The sequence below is a fragment of the Limanda limanda genome, chromosome 7 (genome assembly GCF_963576545.1).
Source record: "Limanda limanda chromosome 7, fLimLim1.1, whole genome shotgun sequence".
Classification (NCBI taxonomy): domain Eukaryota; kingdom Metazoa; phylum Chordata; class Actinopteri; order Pleuronectiformes; family Pleuronectidae; genus Limanda; species Limanda limanda.
In genome coordinates this window covers 13,050,449-13,068,247 of record NC_083642.1, presented here as the reverse complement: position 1 = coordinate 13,068,247, position 17,799 = coordinate 13,050,449, and the positions used below count along the sequence as shown (strand labels likewise).

The 17,799-nt window shown below is 43.5% G+C and overlaps 2 protein-coding genes and 1 long non-coding RNA gene across 4 annotated transcripts; 1 reads left to right on the top strand and 2 right to left on the bottom strand.

Moving 5' to 3' along the window:
* The first annotated feature begins 288 nt into the window (after positions 1-288).
* Positions 289-7,408, top strand: LOC133005504 (uncharacterized). The gene is made up of 4 exons (XR_009678374.1): positions 289-400; positions 536-716; positions 1,093-1,190; positions 6,801-7,408. It is a non-coding gene; the product is annotated as an uncharacterized LOC133005504 (long non-coding RNA).
* A 362-nt stretch (positions 7,409-7,770) lies between these two features.
* LOC133005018 (adenosine receptor A3-like) lies at positions 7,771-8,998 on the bottom strand. The gene is made up of 3 exons (XM_061074605.1): positions 8,661-8,998; positions 8,083-8,546; positions 7,771-7,982 (listed from the first exon to the last, which is right to left on the bottom strand). The coding sequence occupies exons 1-3, from the start codon at positions 8,996-8,998 to the stop codon at positions 7,771-7,773; spliced, it is 1,014 nt and encodes a 337-aa protein (XP_060930588.1).
* A 1,501-nt stretch (positions 8,999-10,499) lies between these two features.
* On the bottom strand, positions 10,500-13,496 carry LOC133005662 (transcription factor Spi-C). Of its 2 annotated transcripts, none has more exons than XM_061075410.1 (6): positions 13,419-13,496; positions 13,247-13,281; positions 11,918-12,122; positions 11,712-11,830; positions 11,430-11,586; positions 10,500-11,046 (listed from the first exon to the last, which is right to left on the bottom strand). In XM_061075410.1, exons 2-6 carry the CDS (start codon positions 13,253-13,255, stop codon positions 10,736-10,738), a joined length of 801 nt encoding a protein of 266 aa, XP_060931393.1. In that variant the 5' UTR covers positions 13,256-13,281; positions 13,419-13,496; the 3' UTR covers positions 10,500-10,735. The 2 variants fall into 2 exon arrangements, with proteins under 2 accessions (XP_060931393.1, XP_060931394.1); XM_061075411.1 differs by having other exon boundaries at positions 10,500-11,043.
* Positions 13,497-17,799: the final 4,303 nt, after the last annotated feature.

Genomic DNA, 17,799 nt, shown 5'->3' with positions numbered 1-17,799 from the left:
TTCTCAGAGTGCACCCAGCGGCCGTCCCACGGTTCAGTGTCCCGTTTCTGCCCGGGACAGTTTATGCCTCTTCTCTTTCTTTTTCTTGTCTTTCTGTCTCTCACTGTCTTTCTTAACTCTTTTTATCTGACTCCGCCTCTTTCTGTTCCCCCTCTCTTGCTACACCATGTCCCTCCCTTCCTCTTTCTGTGTCTCTACACCTCCCTCCTCCCCTCCTTTTTTCTCTCCTTCCCTCTTGGCAGCGGTGCCAAAGTGGGCAGGCGGGCCGAGGCAAACACAGCACAGGGCAGAGCAGAGGGCGATACAAAGGCTGGCGAACTGATTCTGTGTGTGTTTGTGTTTTGAACTGTCCTGAGTCCGTGCGTTTGTCCGCTTGCCTCCGTTGTGATCATACGCAACTGTAAGTGTGTGTGTGTTACCGTGAGTCCATTGTGAGTCTGTTTTGGAACTGATCTCTTTTTCTTGTCCTCAGTGTGTTTGACACTGTGGCTTGTGTGTGTTTCTTGTGTGTGTGTGTGTGTGTGTGTGTGAGCAGCCGTCCCTCTGTCACCCTGTGTACGGACAGACGCACTCACGCCAGTAGGAGGGGATTGTGGGAAGGGGGTGTAGCTCTCAGAGGGTGTGCTATGCTCCTCTCTTTTCCCTTCTTCCCGCCATCACGGCCCTCTTCTCCTCCAGTCCTCTGGCCCAGCTCGCCGCTCACATACAGGCTCCAGGTATTTTTCTTTTTTTATCCTGCGACACCCCTTCGCATCTCTTTCACTGCCCTGTAATCTTTCTCCTGTAGTCCCTCTCGCCCTTTTCTCTGTCCTTCATCATGGTTTTCCTCCTGTAAACGTGTCTACCGTCCTCGGGTGCCACGCCGCACTCCGCTCGCCGCCATTTTGGCTCGATGGACATAACAGGAGAAACTTTTCGAGAGCTCAGAGGGACTCCATGACTCCCTGCTGACCATCTCCTTTCTGCTCCTCCCTTTATACCCTTCCCTGTTCTCTTCTTCCTCCCCTCTCTCTCTCTCTCTCGCTCTGCTCTAGGACAGCAGGGTCGGACAGGGTGGTAAACAGTCTTTCTGTGGCTTTTCCTACTGAACAGGTGTCTCTTTGTAGACGGGCAGGAGGAAGGACAGGCCTCCTCGGTTACTCGCTGACCTCAGAGCGACTCCCGAGCCAGAGAGCTGTTGTAACATTCAGGTGAGTGTAAGCTTAGCTGCTAACCTGTGTTGAAAAGCTGCACCCACAGGACAAGTGAGGCTCCTGGCGGGTTTCTTATCATCTAGAGCCGCTATGATAGGTAATGTGAGGGCAATATTTACTCTGTTGCTGTTTCCTTTACTTACTGTTTACACGCTATGAAAACCCGTTTCGCGGTGTCACAGAAACATATGTGTGTCTGTACGTTAGACGTTATCTCTCCTTATCCAGAGGTGTGACACTTTGTTAACAGGTGGCGAGTGTACTGTTTGTCTTGACACACTGCGGCACCGGCTACTGTAGGATATGATACTTTACAATTTAGGAAGACACTGAAATTGACCGTGTTAGTTCACAGACATACACAACGCTGGGAGGAAACCGATTGTCGAGCAAAAATCGCAGTTCATAGTTGCTGTTCGTCCGTCGCACTTTCATATTCATCCGAAAAAGCGTTTGATTTTTCATCTCGAGGCTGACCTGACCTTTAAAAAAGCAGAAAAAATTAATAAACTCGAACAAATAGCCTTTATCTGATCGATGTGTAACTTAGTCAGCTGCGAGGGAAAAAACAACATGTTAATCAGATTACTCTGCATATTTTCATCACAGCCTCATAGGTGAAGCCAGGACACCATCATGTAAAAAGTAAATATCCATATTGTGCCCGCGAATTATGGAGATTAACCGACAACTCGGTCGATAATTCAAATCAAACCTTTAGAGGGGAAATTTAATAATGATTAAATAACATGAAATATCCACTAATTGTTTGTGGTATTAGGAATCTGAGTGGACTGCTCATAGCCAGCACTGTATCCTGATCTAAACAAGGGTTGGTGGTAAGATGGCGTCTTCGTGCCACGTGTTTAAGAAACAGTGAATATGGGCAGACCCTTTCAACATACCCCTCACAAGTCGTGGGTAAACTACTCCTAACTCGTCTGCATCAGCCTCTCTCATTCAGATCACTCAGCTTTGGCATTAAAGCGATGATTTAATTCATACAAATAACGACAGAACCAAAGTGACCTATTTTTACGATAGAAACATGTGACAGCGATGAGAGGAAAATGTTGAGAAAGAAGAAGCAGGAGAAAAATAGAGAGAACAAGGGTTACAGAGACAGAAAGAGAGGCAGGAGTGGGAGAGCTCTGTCCCCGCCCCTCTCTTATCCTCAGATGAACTTATCGTGTTGCCTCATAATGTTTCTGAGTTTTTCTCCTAGAGGCAGTCAGGCTAACTTCCTGCATTCAGCCTCAGCATAGCTGATTGGTTGATATCTTGGCTGACCGGCCGCCGTTTGCAGCGAGGCAACAGGAAGTTTCTCATCTCATGCAGGAAGCTGCAGCTGCCTCGTCCTCGTTTACACCGTCTCTGCACTCTCACACACATACGCTTTGTATACATGCACACAAATATGCACGCACAGGCACTTTGAACCAGCAGACCCGGCCATTTTTTTTGTGCCTTATCTGTGTGTGTTTGCTTGCTAGTGTGTGTAGGGCCTGCTCCGTGTGGTATTAGTGAATGATATAACGTGGGCGTGTAGCAACATGCCAGGCCAGGCATCTGAGCTGTCGGAAACATTTGAAACCATGGTAACCACACATCTCATCAGCACATTAGCAAAAGCATAGATAAGTAGAAAGAGGAGAGGGGACAGAGAGAGGAGATGAAGAGGAGGAAAGACACCTTTGATATACGTAATTTCTGCATTCAGGTCACCGGCCATCTGGGTGGTTAGTGGGTGTAACTAATACACCACTGATGTTCAGAAATTGTTATCTTTTTTATCAAGTATCCATCATTCTCTTTAAGGGACTAATACACACACAGTAAACTAATTAATAATCCATTTTTAATTTGGCGACAAACTAGCCTCTGTCTAAATCTAAAATTGGATTTTTGATATTGATTATTTAACTATGCTCCACTTTTCCCTGAGTGTATCTAAGGCTGGAGTGATTGTTAGCCACTGTAATAGTCAACACAATGGCTCCCTTATACGCCTGCCTTATCTGGGTCATACTATCGTTTCATCGGACACGTTGCCCTGCATGTTTACCTTGCTCTCATGCCTGTGAGGCCGACATTTGTGTGTTCAGCCTTCTATCTTGCAAAACAGAAGTTGATGGCGAAGGACTGCCAGTGTTTGCATTTGATTTCTTCAGGATAAGACGGGCTGAGCTCAATTCATGTTCACAGGCCGAACCACCGTGCTGTTGCGTTTACTAGTGTTGGGTTGTGTGTAAGTACACGCATATGGCAGCATATTTCAGCATACTGTACATGTGAGCTTGAGCCCCTGTGTGCTTGCGTCTGGTTAATGAGGATATACAGAACATCAGAGCGGGCACCGAGCCAAGTGGGCACGGAGAAGGCGCGGCGCTCCTTGTCCTCCATCCTCTAATGTAGGAATCATGCATTCCTCGGGGAGAAGGGGAAGGTGAAAAGAAGGTACCATAAAATAGCCGCGGCGCTCTATTGACGATCAGTCCTGATTCTTGTATTTGCCAGATGCCTGCACACTGTTTTTTCTCTGGGGTAAGTCTGGACATGAGTAAGACATGGATTGGGCAATAGACCGTTTTTTTTTTTTTTTAAGTGTGGGAATTCTTCATCCTGCCATTTATTGTGCGGCATACTTCCTCTGCCAACTCCGGCTCCCCCGCCGCTCCTCCTCTTTGCTCACCATCACCACCTCCTTCCTCCCTCATTGAAATTCTGCCTGGCACACAGGCACTGCCCATTCTTGGCACAAAGCTCATGGAGAGAGAGAGAGACAGACAGAGAGAAGGAGAGAGAGAGAGAGAAACACACAAGAACCTGTACCAATCGTCTCGTGCCCCCTCCGTTGTGTCTGTGCCAAGCATTCATCCTGTCTCGTGGACCGAGGGGACCAGGCAATCCAATAGGTATTTCCCTGTCTCTGCTTCCTGCGAAAAAATCGGCTCCATCCTGAGGAGTTTAGTTGGCATCTCAGTGCGCTGTGTGAGTGTGTGTGTGTGCGTTTGGGGATTTGCTAATTAATTTGTGTGTTTATGTCTTTTGCGTTGGGCAAGGAGTAAATCCAATGACTCCTGCGTCCTTTCACGGCGGAGGAGAGGAAGCCTGGGCCTATCGTTTACACGATATTTTTTAAATTAATTCTGGCAAGCGTTTTATTTGTTTAAATATTTGTTGCTGCAGTAGAGACCACTTTAATTTTGTATATGCTTAGAAAGTACAGCAGTTTTAGATTGATGTTGGAAGTTTGTTAAACATGTCTAATACAATCTGATAATCCTGTTTGGCAGCCATTTTGATTAGATTTTCATGCAAAAGACCAGAATCAGTTATCCCATCATAACTTTTTTTTTAATAGAAAACACATACATTTGCTTAAAAGTGTTTTGATATAAAGTGTCGGGTTTGACCTTATAGACACAGCAAATGAAATGTCAAACATCTGCTCTAAATTCATTGAAAAAGATCAAATTCCCAGCGCCGTAGCTGACTAGAGTTCTTGGAAAACCCGAAAGAAACACGAGCAACTGTCTTCCAGAGAAAGATTAACATACTCAAGCAGGAAATTGTCTTTAGAAATACATATCCTGGTTGGTCACGGCAGAGCAGCGTTATCAGAGGACAAGAGAGGACAAGGTCCACATCTCTTGGCTTACTTAGAACACTGCTCATGTGAATTTACAACCATTCAGGCACAGTCCTGCGACAGATGCACAGACAGACGCCTGATAGGCCGACCAGATTGACTCTATAGGACACATTTCCACCTTTTCTTTAAGATCCTCTCAGCTGCCCTCACACTGCGGCTCGGGTCGATTTATTTTGGAGCTGTTGACTGAGAAAATGATTTGCCCCAGCAGAGCCATGAGTGCCCCTTTTATGTGCCACAGACAAAGTCCACTATCGCAGACAACAGCACCTGGTGGAGCTCACATGACTGACCGAGTCTGGTTTCAGTGTTTCCAAAACAGTCGGGCTGGAAATGTCTTTTAGTAATTAACCCAAAAGCACAGAATTCCCCCCCGACAATTTAATTTCTAAATGTTTTTGTTTTTTAATTCGAGGCCCCTCTCGGATGTCCTGTTAAATCTTTATTAATTCAAAACCCCCCCCAAGTGCACCGTGTCATATCATTATTAGACTGTACCCCTCGTCCTCCGTACGCAGCTCCAGTCAGGGGGGGGGCTGTTTCTTGGCGAACAAACAGAGCTCGTAGATCTGTCGCTGGCATGGTGGCAGAGTTGGGCGTCACGCCAACACCACCCCCACCCCCCTTCTGTCTGTCTGGTCTTCTGTAATCAGACTAGCAGGGTCTACTGCATGCTAACTATGGGTCGGTCTGGACCAAAGTCTCAGGGGTTGTGGCCGTATGCTAATTTATGCTAGCAGTGTACCTTCTCCGTCTATCTGAGGCCCAGCTCTGGCATTTAGTCTGGCACTCGTTAACCCTTTACTCGCTGCCATGTTAACCTGCTAACCCATCTCGACCTCTGCCTCAAACAGGGTCTTTGAGGAATAGCAACAGTTTTAATGATTCAATTTAGAGAACAAAAATACGATCTACTTGTTCAGCGAGGGTGCCGCAGTGATGAGTTTTTAGTTGGACCAAAATTTGAAAAGTAAAACTGTTAACTTTCCAGCTGTCTTATAAGAAACGTTTAGCTCTCTCTCAGTGCCCGTGATACAGTTTGTCGTCTGGGTCTGTCGGCTCAGTGTTTGCCTGATTGTCCATCACAGAGGAGCGGCACTTTCTTCATGAGACAACATGCTAAGGACAAAAACCTGACAGGTGGACCTTATAGTGTTTTTAAGTAGACCTAAAATGGCCGAAGTACGAGACGCCATTTTGTGTATTGGTGGGGGTGGGGGGGTGGCAGAATCTCATCCTTGTATTCAATCGGAGGCAGCTGGTGGAAGCCATATTTGCAGGCATCTGTGTGCGTACCTCCGTCTGAGATGCAGCAGCCAGCCTACACAGGGATAGCCCACCGGAATGAGCTCAGTTTTTGGCAAAAACGGAAACGAATTCCTGGCACAGAGTCGATCAGTGCCGTTTTTTTTTTCTCTCCCTCTCTTTCTCTCTTTCGATCACATGCCAGAGTCTAAGGAAGCCAGTGAGTTGTTTGGTGGGCTTTCACACATTAGTGCTCTCACTATACGATGTCTGCTCACCGTTAAATTATTTGTCTTGATTCATTTTAATGGGACGGATTAGAATTTAGAGACATTGGGCTCTGCAGCAACAAAAAATAAAAGGAGGCTCGGTTGATTGGTGAGGATGTGCCAATATGCAAAATCCGCGAGGGTCTTCTTTTGTTGTGGAGTGATAAACGATTCTTGGCAGTTGAAGACTTGTCACGAAACACGAGCAGTTTTTCGCCATGCGTGGTGATTTTTGAATCATTTCCATGAACCGTTTGAAATGAAAACAAAGAGTCAGACACCGAGATAAAAAAACGAAAAAAAAACATGATTACAAATGTTAGGGAAATTCCCCTTCTAAGTAAGAATCCTACCCTGCTTTATCTTGCATGTGTTTCACAGAAAATACGACTTAATTAGGATAATCCTCTCTGTCTCTTTCTCTCTGTGCCACTGCAGGAGTTTTACCTTCGAGGATCTTCGCTGCTGGAGGAACACGTATGCTGTCCTTGGGGCTGAGGTAGTAGATTGAATAGTTGTGGGGTTGTGTAACCTCTTTTTGAGATAACTATACAATCTACTGTCTTTCCCAAGGAGACAGCTAAGTCAGCCGCTCGCCGACTGTCATCTCCAGATGGGCAATTACCCTGTCCAAACAATCGCGGCAAATAAAATAATGCATCGTGACAGGCATTGTTTTTTTGTGTGTTTTTTTTGCTTGAGCAGGTAAATTAGGTGTCCTGTTCCCCGGCAGGAGACCGTGTGGTGTCCTCGATTTGGGCTCTGTCAGGGTGAGGTAGTAGGTTGTATAGTTTGGTGGGTGGGATTACACCCTGCTCAGGTGATAACTATACAGTCTATTGCCTTCCCTGAGGAGTTCGCTTAACACTCATCAATATTCAACACACTCTCATCTCGGCCCGGGTATCACGTTTATTCGTCCATATGAAATAAAAAGGATCAGGTACACATGTGCTGCAAAGGATTAGTGTTAAATTGATTGAACATGTCATGTGGCTGTCTTAAGATATGTGTACATCTCAATAAAAGTTATACTTGCTTCAAAACAGTTGTCCAAATGTCAGTGAATGAGGCTTTTAACTCGTCTGTTTGTCAGACACTGTGTTGTGATGGTTTCATGGTTTGTGTACAACAACAGCTCTCAAGTTTGTTAGTGTAGACCACCCTCTAGTGGAGTCATAGGAGATAGCTCTGACTAAAATAAAGTTTGCAGATTAGGGAAAGAAAAATGAATGTCATGGGTAGACTGGGACATGCAGGGTTCCATTTGTTCTAGAAATGTAAACAATCACAGGCTGCCTGCATTTCCTCACCCAATATGTTTCTGTGATAAACCTGTTGTCTTGAGTGAGTTCCACAAACTACATCCTCAAACATACTGTACGTAGAACGACCCTGCAGTTCTGTCTCAGGGTGTGGCTTTCCCTCCCGAACCCCACATCTCCGTGTGATTGGTCAGGCTGCTTGTTATTGATCGAGGAACCTGCTCGTCCCCATGGCAACATTTGAGCCTCAGGAGAAATCGCCTCCATATTTGACTGTAGGCCTGCTGGATCTTTGGGATGCGATAGGCGTAGACCACAGGGTTGATGGCTGAGTTGGCATGAGACAAGAGGATACCTGGGAAAATGGATATTTCATCTCGTAAGTATATTGTGATCTGTGATAAAGTGGTGTATCAAAAAAAACCTACTCAGGAAGTGGATGGACTGTCACCTGCCTGTATAGAGCGCCCCCCGCGGGACAGCTTGCGGGCCGTGGAACAGCAGCAGACAGTTCATCAGGTGCAGAGGAATCCAGCAGCTGGCAAACAAAATGAGAACCAGAGCCAGAGAGCAGGCCAGCCTCCTCTCCCTGAGCAGAGAGGCCCGGGCCTGGGGACAGCTGTCCTTCAGACGGCCCTGAAGGCTCCAGAAGATTCGAATGTAGAGGAGCGTCATGACCAGCAGGGGTGCCATTACACAACCTAAGAAGTTGTAGTAGACCATAAAGGGGAGAGAAATTACAGAGAGGAAGGTGCATGGTGGCGAGATGGGGGAAGAGGAGGATGCATTGGTGGAATCAGACGTGAGGGAGGAGTAGTTGTTCCAGCCAAACAGAGGGGTGAACCCCAGTAGACAGGAAAGTATCCAGCACATAGACACGGCCAACCACGTGCGCCTCTGTGTGGCCAGGGATTTGTATCTGAGGGATCAGGCAAAAATAAATAATGGAAGAGGTGATTATTTCAACCAATCACTGAGCAAGCATGCGATACATAAAGCTGTTTTACTTGTAAACCAGTGTTTCATACCTCACCTGAGTGGTATGTGTAACCGCAGGTATCGGTCCACAGCGATAGCAAGCAATGACAGAACCGAGGCCTGCGTCAGCACGAGCACGACACAGCTGAGGAGCAGGCACAGGTCCGGGGTCAACCTCACCCAGCCGTCCAATAATACGGCCAGGGGCACAGCAGCCACACCCACCAGGAAGTCAGCCACTGCCAAGGAGACCAGGAAGCAGAAGGTAGGCTCCCGGAGGGAATCCCGCAGGCCAACACACACCGCACACACCACCAACATGTTGCCCAAGCAACAGGCCACGGAAATCAGCACTTCAACTACCGTGTAAACCACCCAGCTCCACTCAGCCATCACTGAGGATGGAGAGCGGGGAAGACAGAGCAACTACGAAGTTTGATAAAGCAGGTTTCCTCTCTGGTCGTGGACAGATGCAGCAAATTCCAGAGCGAAATCCAACATAATCCCGAGTTTGTCAAGACAGTCTTTTTCTGCTTTCAGCTCTTGGCTTCAAATGACCATAAAAAGTATTGAGCAGATGCTTTTTATATGCAAACATGCACCCAGAACAGGCGTGCACTCCATGGAGACACCATCTGTATTCAATCAGTGAGTGAAAATCTGGTTCCCACTCTGATCAGTTGTGACTCTGTGGCCTTATAGAGGAGAGGACTGGTGCAGCGCCAGTGGTGAAGGACCTGCTGAGATCTATTGATTAAAGTAGCTGACCTAAAGAAGTAATACCTCAATGTAGAACTAGACTCCAAGTATAACTCTATAGTTTGAAACATTATCAGCCAAATGTACTGTATTAACCGAATCAAAAGTAAAAAGTCTCATCCAAAGTCTAACATAATTGAATTTTGGTCATTGATGCATTCATGTGTGAGCAGGATTGCATAGTTCTAATAGTTTCTGCTAATTTAAAATATCTTTATTCATTTACCGGTGATATTTTGATCTATCAGATCAGCATATATATTTATAAACTGTCTTAAAAGTTAAATCTCCATTTTCAGTAGTACTACCTGGGGTCATCAGGTGTTTCAACAACAGACACCCTCGCCCAGGCGACCTGACCGGGACTGATCAGTTCCTGGTGTCGAAGAAGCATCAGGGTTAAATTGAAATACTCGAGAAAAGAACCAAATCACTTCTGCTTTCCACTTCTCATTACTGCAAATACATAATATTAGAACAATAGTTTGATGATTACCAATATTACATTATTTATAATCTAATATATATAATCACCAAAATTATAAAAGTCCTGCCTTGAAATACATCAGGATATATAGTCAGGATCTCAGTCCATGTGTGTTTGATGTTTAGTAATTTGTAATACGTGTCAACGTCTGTATGACCTCTCCATTTCATATATGTTCAGTGTGTTTACTGTTTTTGTGTGAAGGGACTTTTCTGATGTTACTGATTAACCAGTCTTTGATGGTGGCGGTTTTTTCAGTGCATGCTTACTTTGCATACAATTTTGGTTGTGTGTGTGTGTGTGTGTGTGCGTGTGTGTGCCCTTGCTTCAGTTTACAAGCACATCTGTATTTGCTCGGCTGATATGCACTACACAGGATGCCTTTGTTCTTTAGAGGGATAGACAGATAACTGCAGATGGATGGATTGACAATATATGTATATCATCATCGGGAAATATTTTTCTGATTTTAGTCATCTTTAAAAAGATAATTTTACCTTAATATGATGTTTACAGAACCTTCATTTGTATGAACTTATATCAAAATATCCAAAAATACAGACAAGCACAAAAACAAGTTTTTTTTTTTTTTTTAAAGTTTATTGTATTTTATTTAAGTTCTACTTATAAAGTAGATATGACGTAACAACCTTTTAGATTTACATAGATTTGCATCATTGTGCCAGTATCATAATTTCCAGTCCTGATATGAACCTATTCCTAAATGGTTCTGTATCTATAGAAAGCTCCGACTGGCTTTTCAAATACTCAGTATTCATTTGTTTAGACATGAATCAGAAGAAAGGACATTAAAGGGACATCCACAGAGGTTTTGTTTATGAATATCCACTGTGCTTCTTCTCATGGGCTCGCCACCACGCTTCCTACGCTCTGTTAGAGTCTCCTCGCAGGCCTCTCAGTGTCTTCTCTTGGAACTGATACGTGAGCTTTCTCTTCACCTTCTGAATCTCGCCGGTGCGGGAGTAGTTCCTCAGCGCCCGTGCCATCTTCTGGTAGGTCATGGTCTTGCGGTTCCCCTTGCGTCGGCCCCAGACCTGCGCCAGGCGCTCCTTGTTTTGGGAAGAGAACTGAAAGGTGCCCGAGGAGGACTGGACCCACCAGATGCAGCTGCGCATGGACGGCGTCTGGAGCATCTCGAACAGGAACTGGAACAACCGCTCCTTCCTCTTTCCTGCTGAGAAGTAAAGGGATGTAAATTCTAATTATGAGGTTACCATGATTCATGCAGGTTCGTAGATGTGGGAACAAGCATTTTGCTTTACACCAACAGTGTTTAAAGAGAAGCTTCGAATACAATGAAGTTATGTGTGTGTTGGTGGACTGTTCAGAGTAGGGTCACCCTGTCAGAGTTTCAGTAAGACGAAATAATTCGCTATCCAATTTTTACCTCAATTTCATTCGTAAGTTTGCTTATTATGTTTTTTTTCTAATTTTCGGCCAATCAATTATGCTAAAACAATAAAAAAAATACTACCAATAGAATACTAATACTGAAAGGGGTAATATCAGGATATGCGACAGCCCTTGCTGAGAGTTTTGTATTAAATGTGTTTATACCTGAAAATGGTGCAAGAGTCAGGGAGTCTCTGTCCTTCCCGCTCTCCCTGTCCGACGACGGTGATGGTGAATCTTGGTACTCCTGGTACTGAGAGCAACTGGACTGCGAGTCTGAGTCGATGTATGCAGGGGCCTCGTAGGAATACGTGATGTGGTCCTGAACACATACAAAACATATTTATAATTCACCAGCGTCAAAATCTTCATGGATCGTGGATAAATCCAATCAGTTGAAATGAATAACGCTTAATTTTGCAAAGAGTTTGAGGTCCTTGAACTCACCCATTGGTTGTCATGGGGACACGGCCAGGCTGGAGGCGGGGCTTGCTCTTCATACTCCTCATATGGAGTGTTTGAGCCACAGTGCCACTCGTAAGCATGCTGACCCGACCAGCTGTTCTCTGTGGAAGGAAACAGCCGTCAAATAACAGACACAGAAACACAAAGGGACCAGCATCCTCTTTGCAGTCATCACCACCACCGCTTACCTATGATCCTGCCGCCCTGGTGGAGGAGTGTGTGCGGTTGTGGCCCCGTGGTACTCTGAGGTGAGGCAGGCATGTGTGCAGACTGGACCTCCAGTGAATGCTCCTGCAGGTACTCCTCGATGACCTCCAGCTCCACCTCGGGGCAGGAGGAGGGAGCCCCTCCGCTCCAGCCTCCACTCAGCCGGATCTCAGTCACATAGGCCATCTGACAGAAACAGAACAGGACCACAACAGAATTAGAAATCACACAAACACTGACTTTTCTTGTATGTTGTGCGATGTGAGCAGCCAGGCATACTTTTGTGTAATGTTTGGCATTTATGTCCCATCAATAACAGCCTGAGGTGTTGTTATTACTAGGCCACACATCTGCTGTTGTTATTGGGCTCAGCACTGTGACGCATCAGACATACTTTGGCATGCTGATTCAATTAATTCATTTTTTCCCCATGGAGAATAGTTTCACCAAAATATACACACACACACACACACACACACACACACACTCAGGCTGCAGCGAAGTTTATGAAACTGAACCTGATCCTAACTGTGTGTTGTATTGTTTGTGTGTTGGAAATGAGCCCGGCAGCAACACTGCAACTGTGTATTGTAGTTTGACTGGCAAATTTATGCAAGTCTGTTGGCATTAAGCATCTCATGCAACATTCAGGTGACCACGTTGTGTGGCTTTAACGACAACAATTAATCCTTTCCCTTCAATATCTACCTAGCACTAAGTAGATGGAGGGGTGGGTGAAGTTTTTGAGTCCATAAGACACTTTTGGACTTTCAGGGGTAAACAGTGCTGCAGCCAAATTCATTAGAATTTAAGTAAATGGTGACCTATTCTTCAATTGTATAAAAACAATAGAAAAACACATAAAATGCCTCCACACTGCTCCTGTGGTGTCATGCAAGTGTCCGTAAGCCCCGACATTCAAATTTGACTTAAAACTGCGTCATTTACAGTGCTTGGTTTTTTGCCTAAATGTCCAATGTGATCACCTCTAGAGCCCCGGTGGTGCATGGATCACTGAGGACATTTGAAGAATCGTTCACCATTTACTTAAATGTATTGTATTCGGCTGCAAAGCTGTTTACCCCTGAAAGTCCAAAACTCCATCGGCATAGTGTCTAGTAGATAGAGTGAATTTTCTTTTTTGGGTTAAAAACTATTCCCTTAACAAGATCATATGTTCAGAGTAGAGAACAAGTGAAATACACTGTTCCATTATTGTTTCTAAATAATATTCATTGGATGACTTGAATAAAAACAAACACAATTACACCAGCCACTCCTCAAAAACTCTAAAAACTCAAATGACTCACTATATCCATCTCTGTCAAAGTACTTTGAGGACAATCTGTGAAGAGAGAACACTGTGATGAGACACCAGAATCAGAATTCGCATGAACAGAGAAGTGAAAGATGCTGTCGCAAGCGTTTCTCTAACTTACAGTCAAATGAATGAATGAGCACAGTGTAAGGGAAGAACTGTACCTTTTACCGTCTGAGGTGAACTCCTGTGTCTGCAGTGAAGCAGCGTCCTCAGGCAGCTGAGAGTGGAGGCATGAGAATGTGAACGCTCACCTGTGTGACGCCGCACCTCCACGTCAGCGCTCTTATAGCCTCTGAACACGTTTGGCCAACCCTCTTCTGAGCAGGAGGATCATTAGAGTGGGAGTGTCTTAAAAAATAAAAAGCTCATCTTGTCTTTTGTCTAATATTGCTTTGAATATAATACACTCTTTAATTTGTTTACAAAGGGATTATGTATAGTGAAAGATTTAAAACATGTTAAACTTTTGAAGAAACACAGAATAGTGCAGTACTTATCTGATATACCTTTATGGTTTAAATGGATATGCAGTGATATCTAAAATATATATTGACGTATTTTCCTCTACACCCACACACTCAAACATTGGATTTACTGTGAATATTCCCATGTTCTCAAATTGATGCTGACAAATTTGTGTGTAAAACCTTAAAATAAAAAACTCATCCATCCATCCATCTTATCTTTTGGGGATTTTGAGGCGAGCTGGAGCCAATCCCATCTGATAACGGACGAGAGGCGGGATACGCCCTGGACGCAGGTGGCCGGCGCACCAGGGCCAACATATAACTCCTTACATTCCATTAAGTAAATGTTCTATTAAATCAAATGAGGAAAATGTAATGACATTTGTGACGTTTAAACTTCAAACAGTAATATATTAACTATGTTAGCCTGTCTATTTATCATAAGATGTATGTATGTATAATAACACATTATAATGTAATTGTAAGCAGATATAAGGAGATTTTAGGTGTTTATTTAATGCACAGTATTCTTCTCCAATTAAAATATATTTTGTATGATTGTATGAAATGAATGCTTCACAGGAGTTAAATTAGGTAAAAGCTTCATCAGTATTCTTTGCTATATTTGCTTACAACTACATTACAGATTATTAATAAACAACCTATTAAATGTTATATGTGCATATATTTGTGATGCACTGTATTTACGAGTCACGTCTATAGCTCCTGCATTGTTTTTTTCCTCCAGCTGTGCCGACAGTATAGGAAGCGTATTCATCATCAAGTATTGGCAACAGCCATATAATCGCCTGACTTCAGATTATCCACGTCCAAAATCCACCACATTTGTAGAACAGTTTTTTTGGAAAAGGGCCTAGTTAGCATGTAGAAGTTTCCCTTCTAAAACTTCCCAGGGTCAATTCTGTAACTGCAGCTACGTACGTTTTAAGCAACTTCCTAATTAAACTGAGGGCTGCTATATTAAATGACATTGTCTTAACAAACCACAGTGGAATAGCACACTGTCAGGTATTTCATCACACCCCAGGACATGACGTCAGTCATTGTTCACTTTCGATATAAGCTTGCTCCCTGTGAGCGAGCGTGTTCCTGTTTGTTGATGTTGCGTGTGTTATTATGGTAGACGTAGATTCCAGTACACAACTGGCAGTGCAGGATGTGTCTCTTTTTCACAGGGTGTGTGTGGCTGAGGGATTTCCCCAAACTGGTCTGAGGCTGAGACACAAAGACACTAAAAGTGAAGTGGCAAAGATGCTGGAGAATAAAATGACACATGACACATCCACCCACACTGTTTAAGCTGAGGTTGTAGGGGACAACCCCGATCCAGACGTCAGAGATGCAATGAACACAAAAGCCAAATGAGGCACTAATTCAATCTGAAGTTCCGATAAAAGTCCTAAGTGCTCCAAACAAAGGTGACATTTAATCACCAAACCATGAATGTCTGCAGGCCTGAGGCAAAGGTTTGCCAGCGGCTGAATGTACTTTCTAGTCAAACCTGTCATTTCAGCTATTTCAACCAGATGAAAACATATTGTTAACAGTAAAACAATAAAGGCTAATGTCTGGAGCTGTCCATTTACCAAACACTGTACCTGTTCTTTGTGAGGTTAACCTGCTCTCATAATTGACGTATGAAATGTTGCAAAATAACCTTGACGTTTTTTTTTTTTTATCCAGCGAAATATCTTATTTGAATCCAGCAGCAAATAAAAAAAAGCATGTAAACAGTCTGAGGGAGAGTAACAAGTTTTCACTGCGAGGCAGAAGTTTCTAAGGACAGTGACTCGAGCATTTGCCTGCAGGGCATGCTGGGAAAAAACATGTTGACTGATCAAATGTAAGCTCAATAAATAAAACAAAACAGCTGTAAACATCACTAATAAAAAAAACCAAGTGTTTATGGCCTGATGATCAGTGTCATTATAAATCCAAAAGCAGTGCCAGTAGCCTGTGACCTCCTCGGAAATGGGTGATTGATGAAGCATATATAAAGGAGAGGCTGCAGATATTTACAACCTGGGTTTTATTCCCGAGCTGTCATCTCAACAAGATAACATCTTAAAACTAACAGGAATGTCAATACTAACTTCACAAATAGTCAAGGTTTAGAGTAGCAATTCATCACTCTGAAATATCACTACTGGCTCCTACACTGTAAACCTATCAGAGCACAAAAGGATATATGGAGGATCAAGGGAGGGGAACATATCAAAGTTTACCAGCAGCTACTTTTTTTTCTTTACAGGTTTTTGTACCATTCCGGTATTATACACTGCTTTTTCTTTCTGGTTCTGGACTGTGCTTTAAAAATTAGTACACGTGTACATGTAATTGTGGGGGTTCTCAATCAAACATATTTGTGACACTCAGAATATTGACAGAGAGGACAGCAGCAGCTGAGCCAAGAGCGGCAGTGATTCGTTATCTGCACTGTGACAGGTTGACCATCTGGAAAAGTACATATTTCAATAGCACAATTTTTCCACTGTTGTTTTGATTCGTGCATGAATCGAATCTTGAACTGTAGTTGTTTGCGAATGTGTCTTCCAAAGAAGTGTGGTTTGTAAACCTGTCGAGCGAGGTGAACACGTAACTTCCGTGAAGCACCGGGAGCGTTTCCCGTACTTGGTGCCTGTGATGTCATACAGATTTTTTTTTAGCTCTAAGGATCCTAGCTGTATATATTTTACTGTATGTAAAGCAGATGAAAGCAAACACATAGGTTGCAAGTCATACAAAAGAGAAGACTATAACCCTTATGTTACGGTCAACATAATTAACTATGCCTAATATTTGCTTACACAGCTAAATTCTGAAGAAATATTTCCATAAGTGGAGAGATTACCACACCCCATGGTAATATCTTTCATCGGGTTCTCCTGCGTGGAGTCAGTGACACAAACACCACGGGCACATTTCTGTACGAATTTGACATTGTGCCAAATAGATTTTGTAGGTCTAACTTCCTTGACACACATGCAGGTTTAACAAGGTGCAACATCTTAACCCTCAACAAGAGTAAAGAATAAGTACCAACAAAAAAAGTTGCACATTTTATTCTTCTTCTTAATTAAGCTTAAATGTAGAAGAAGATTGATACCCCTCCACCACCATGTGAGGCTACAGTTATCACTCTGTTAGCTTAGTTTAGCACAAATACTGACAACATTTAACTGCCATAGTAACAGAAAAATCAAACCTTCAGGTGCTGCTAAATCTTTGTCCATTAATGCTTGATTTGTTAATGTACAATAGTGTAAGAATGATGTATCATAGTTTTTATTGGGAGGGTGTGAATATTCGCATCTAAGTAGTATTAGTAGAAGTTTGTTGTCAAAACATGAAGACATTTGTCAAGAGGTTTATGAAATACTTGCTTAACGTGTTTGGAAAATCCCTCAGCGCTCACTGAAAAAAGGTGACAGTTAGAATTCCAATAACTCGGCTTGCACCTGGAGCCTTAAGACAAGGTGATAAGGCAACAGAGACAGAAACACAGAGGGAGAGATAGGCGGTGCAATTTGAGAACTGCCGCCTGAACCACGCCAGGCAGGCTTTGAACTTATCTGATTTGTGTTTTTTGGCCCTGGCTTTATTGTCCATTCATTTTATCGGGGACGAGAGGGGAAGTCTGAGCTAAAAATAAGAGTTTGCGTCTAAAAATAAAGGAGTGATAGGTGACACAGAGGGGAGGGGGAGATTTGGGGTCTGATGCTGTTTTCAAGTGAGAAAAAATATTATCATACCAACACATAACATAATCACTCATATATCCTACTACTTACTGTAGCATATACACAATATTATGGTATAACATCACTTATATAACAATATTTATTGTGCGAGTAAATTATTTCCTTTTATTAACCTCTTGACATCTATATGCTAAAATCCAGAGCATATCAACAGCGTCTTTGTGTGCGTGTGTAAGAGAGAGAGAAAGAGAGAGAGAGAAAGAGAGAGAGACATTTGACCAGCTGTCTACCTGTTGTGCGTCTGAGTGACTTGTGATGTTTAACGGTCACAGAATGGCAGGTGAATTGAAAAG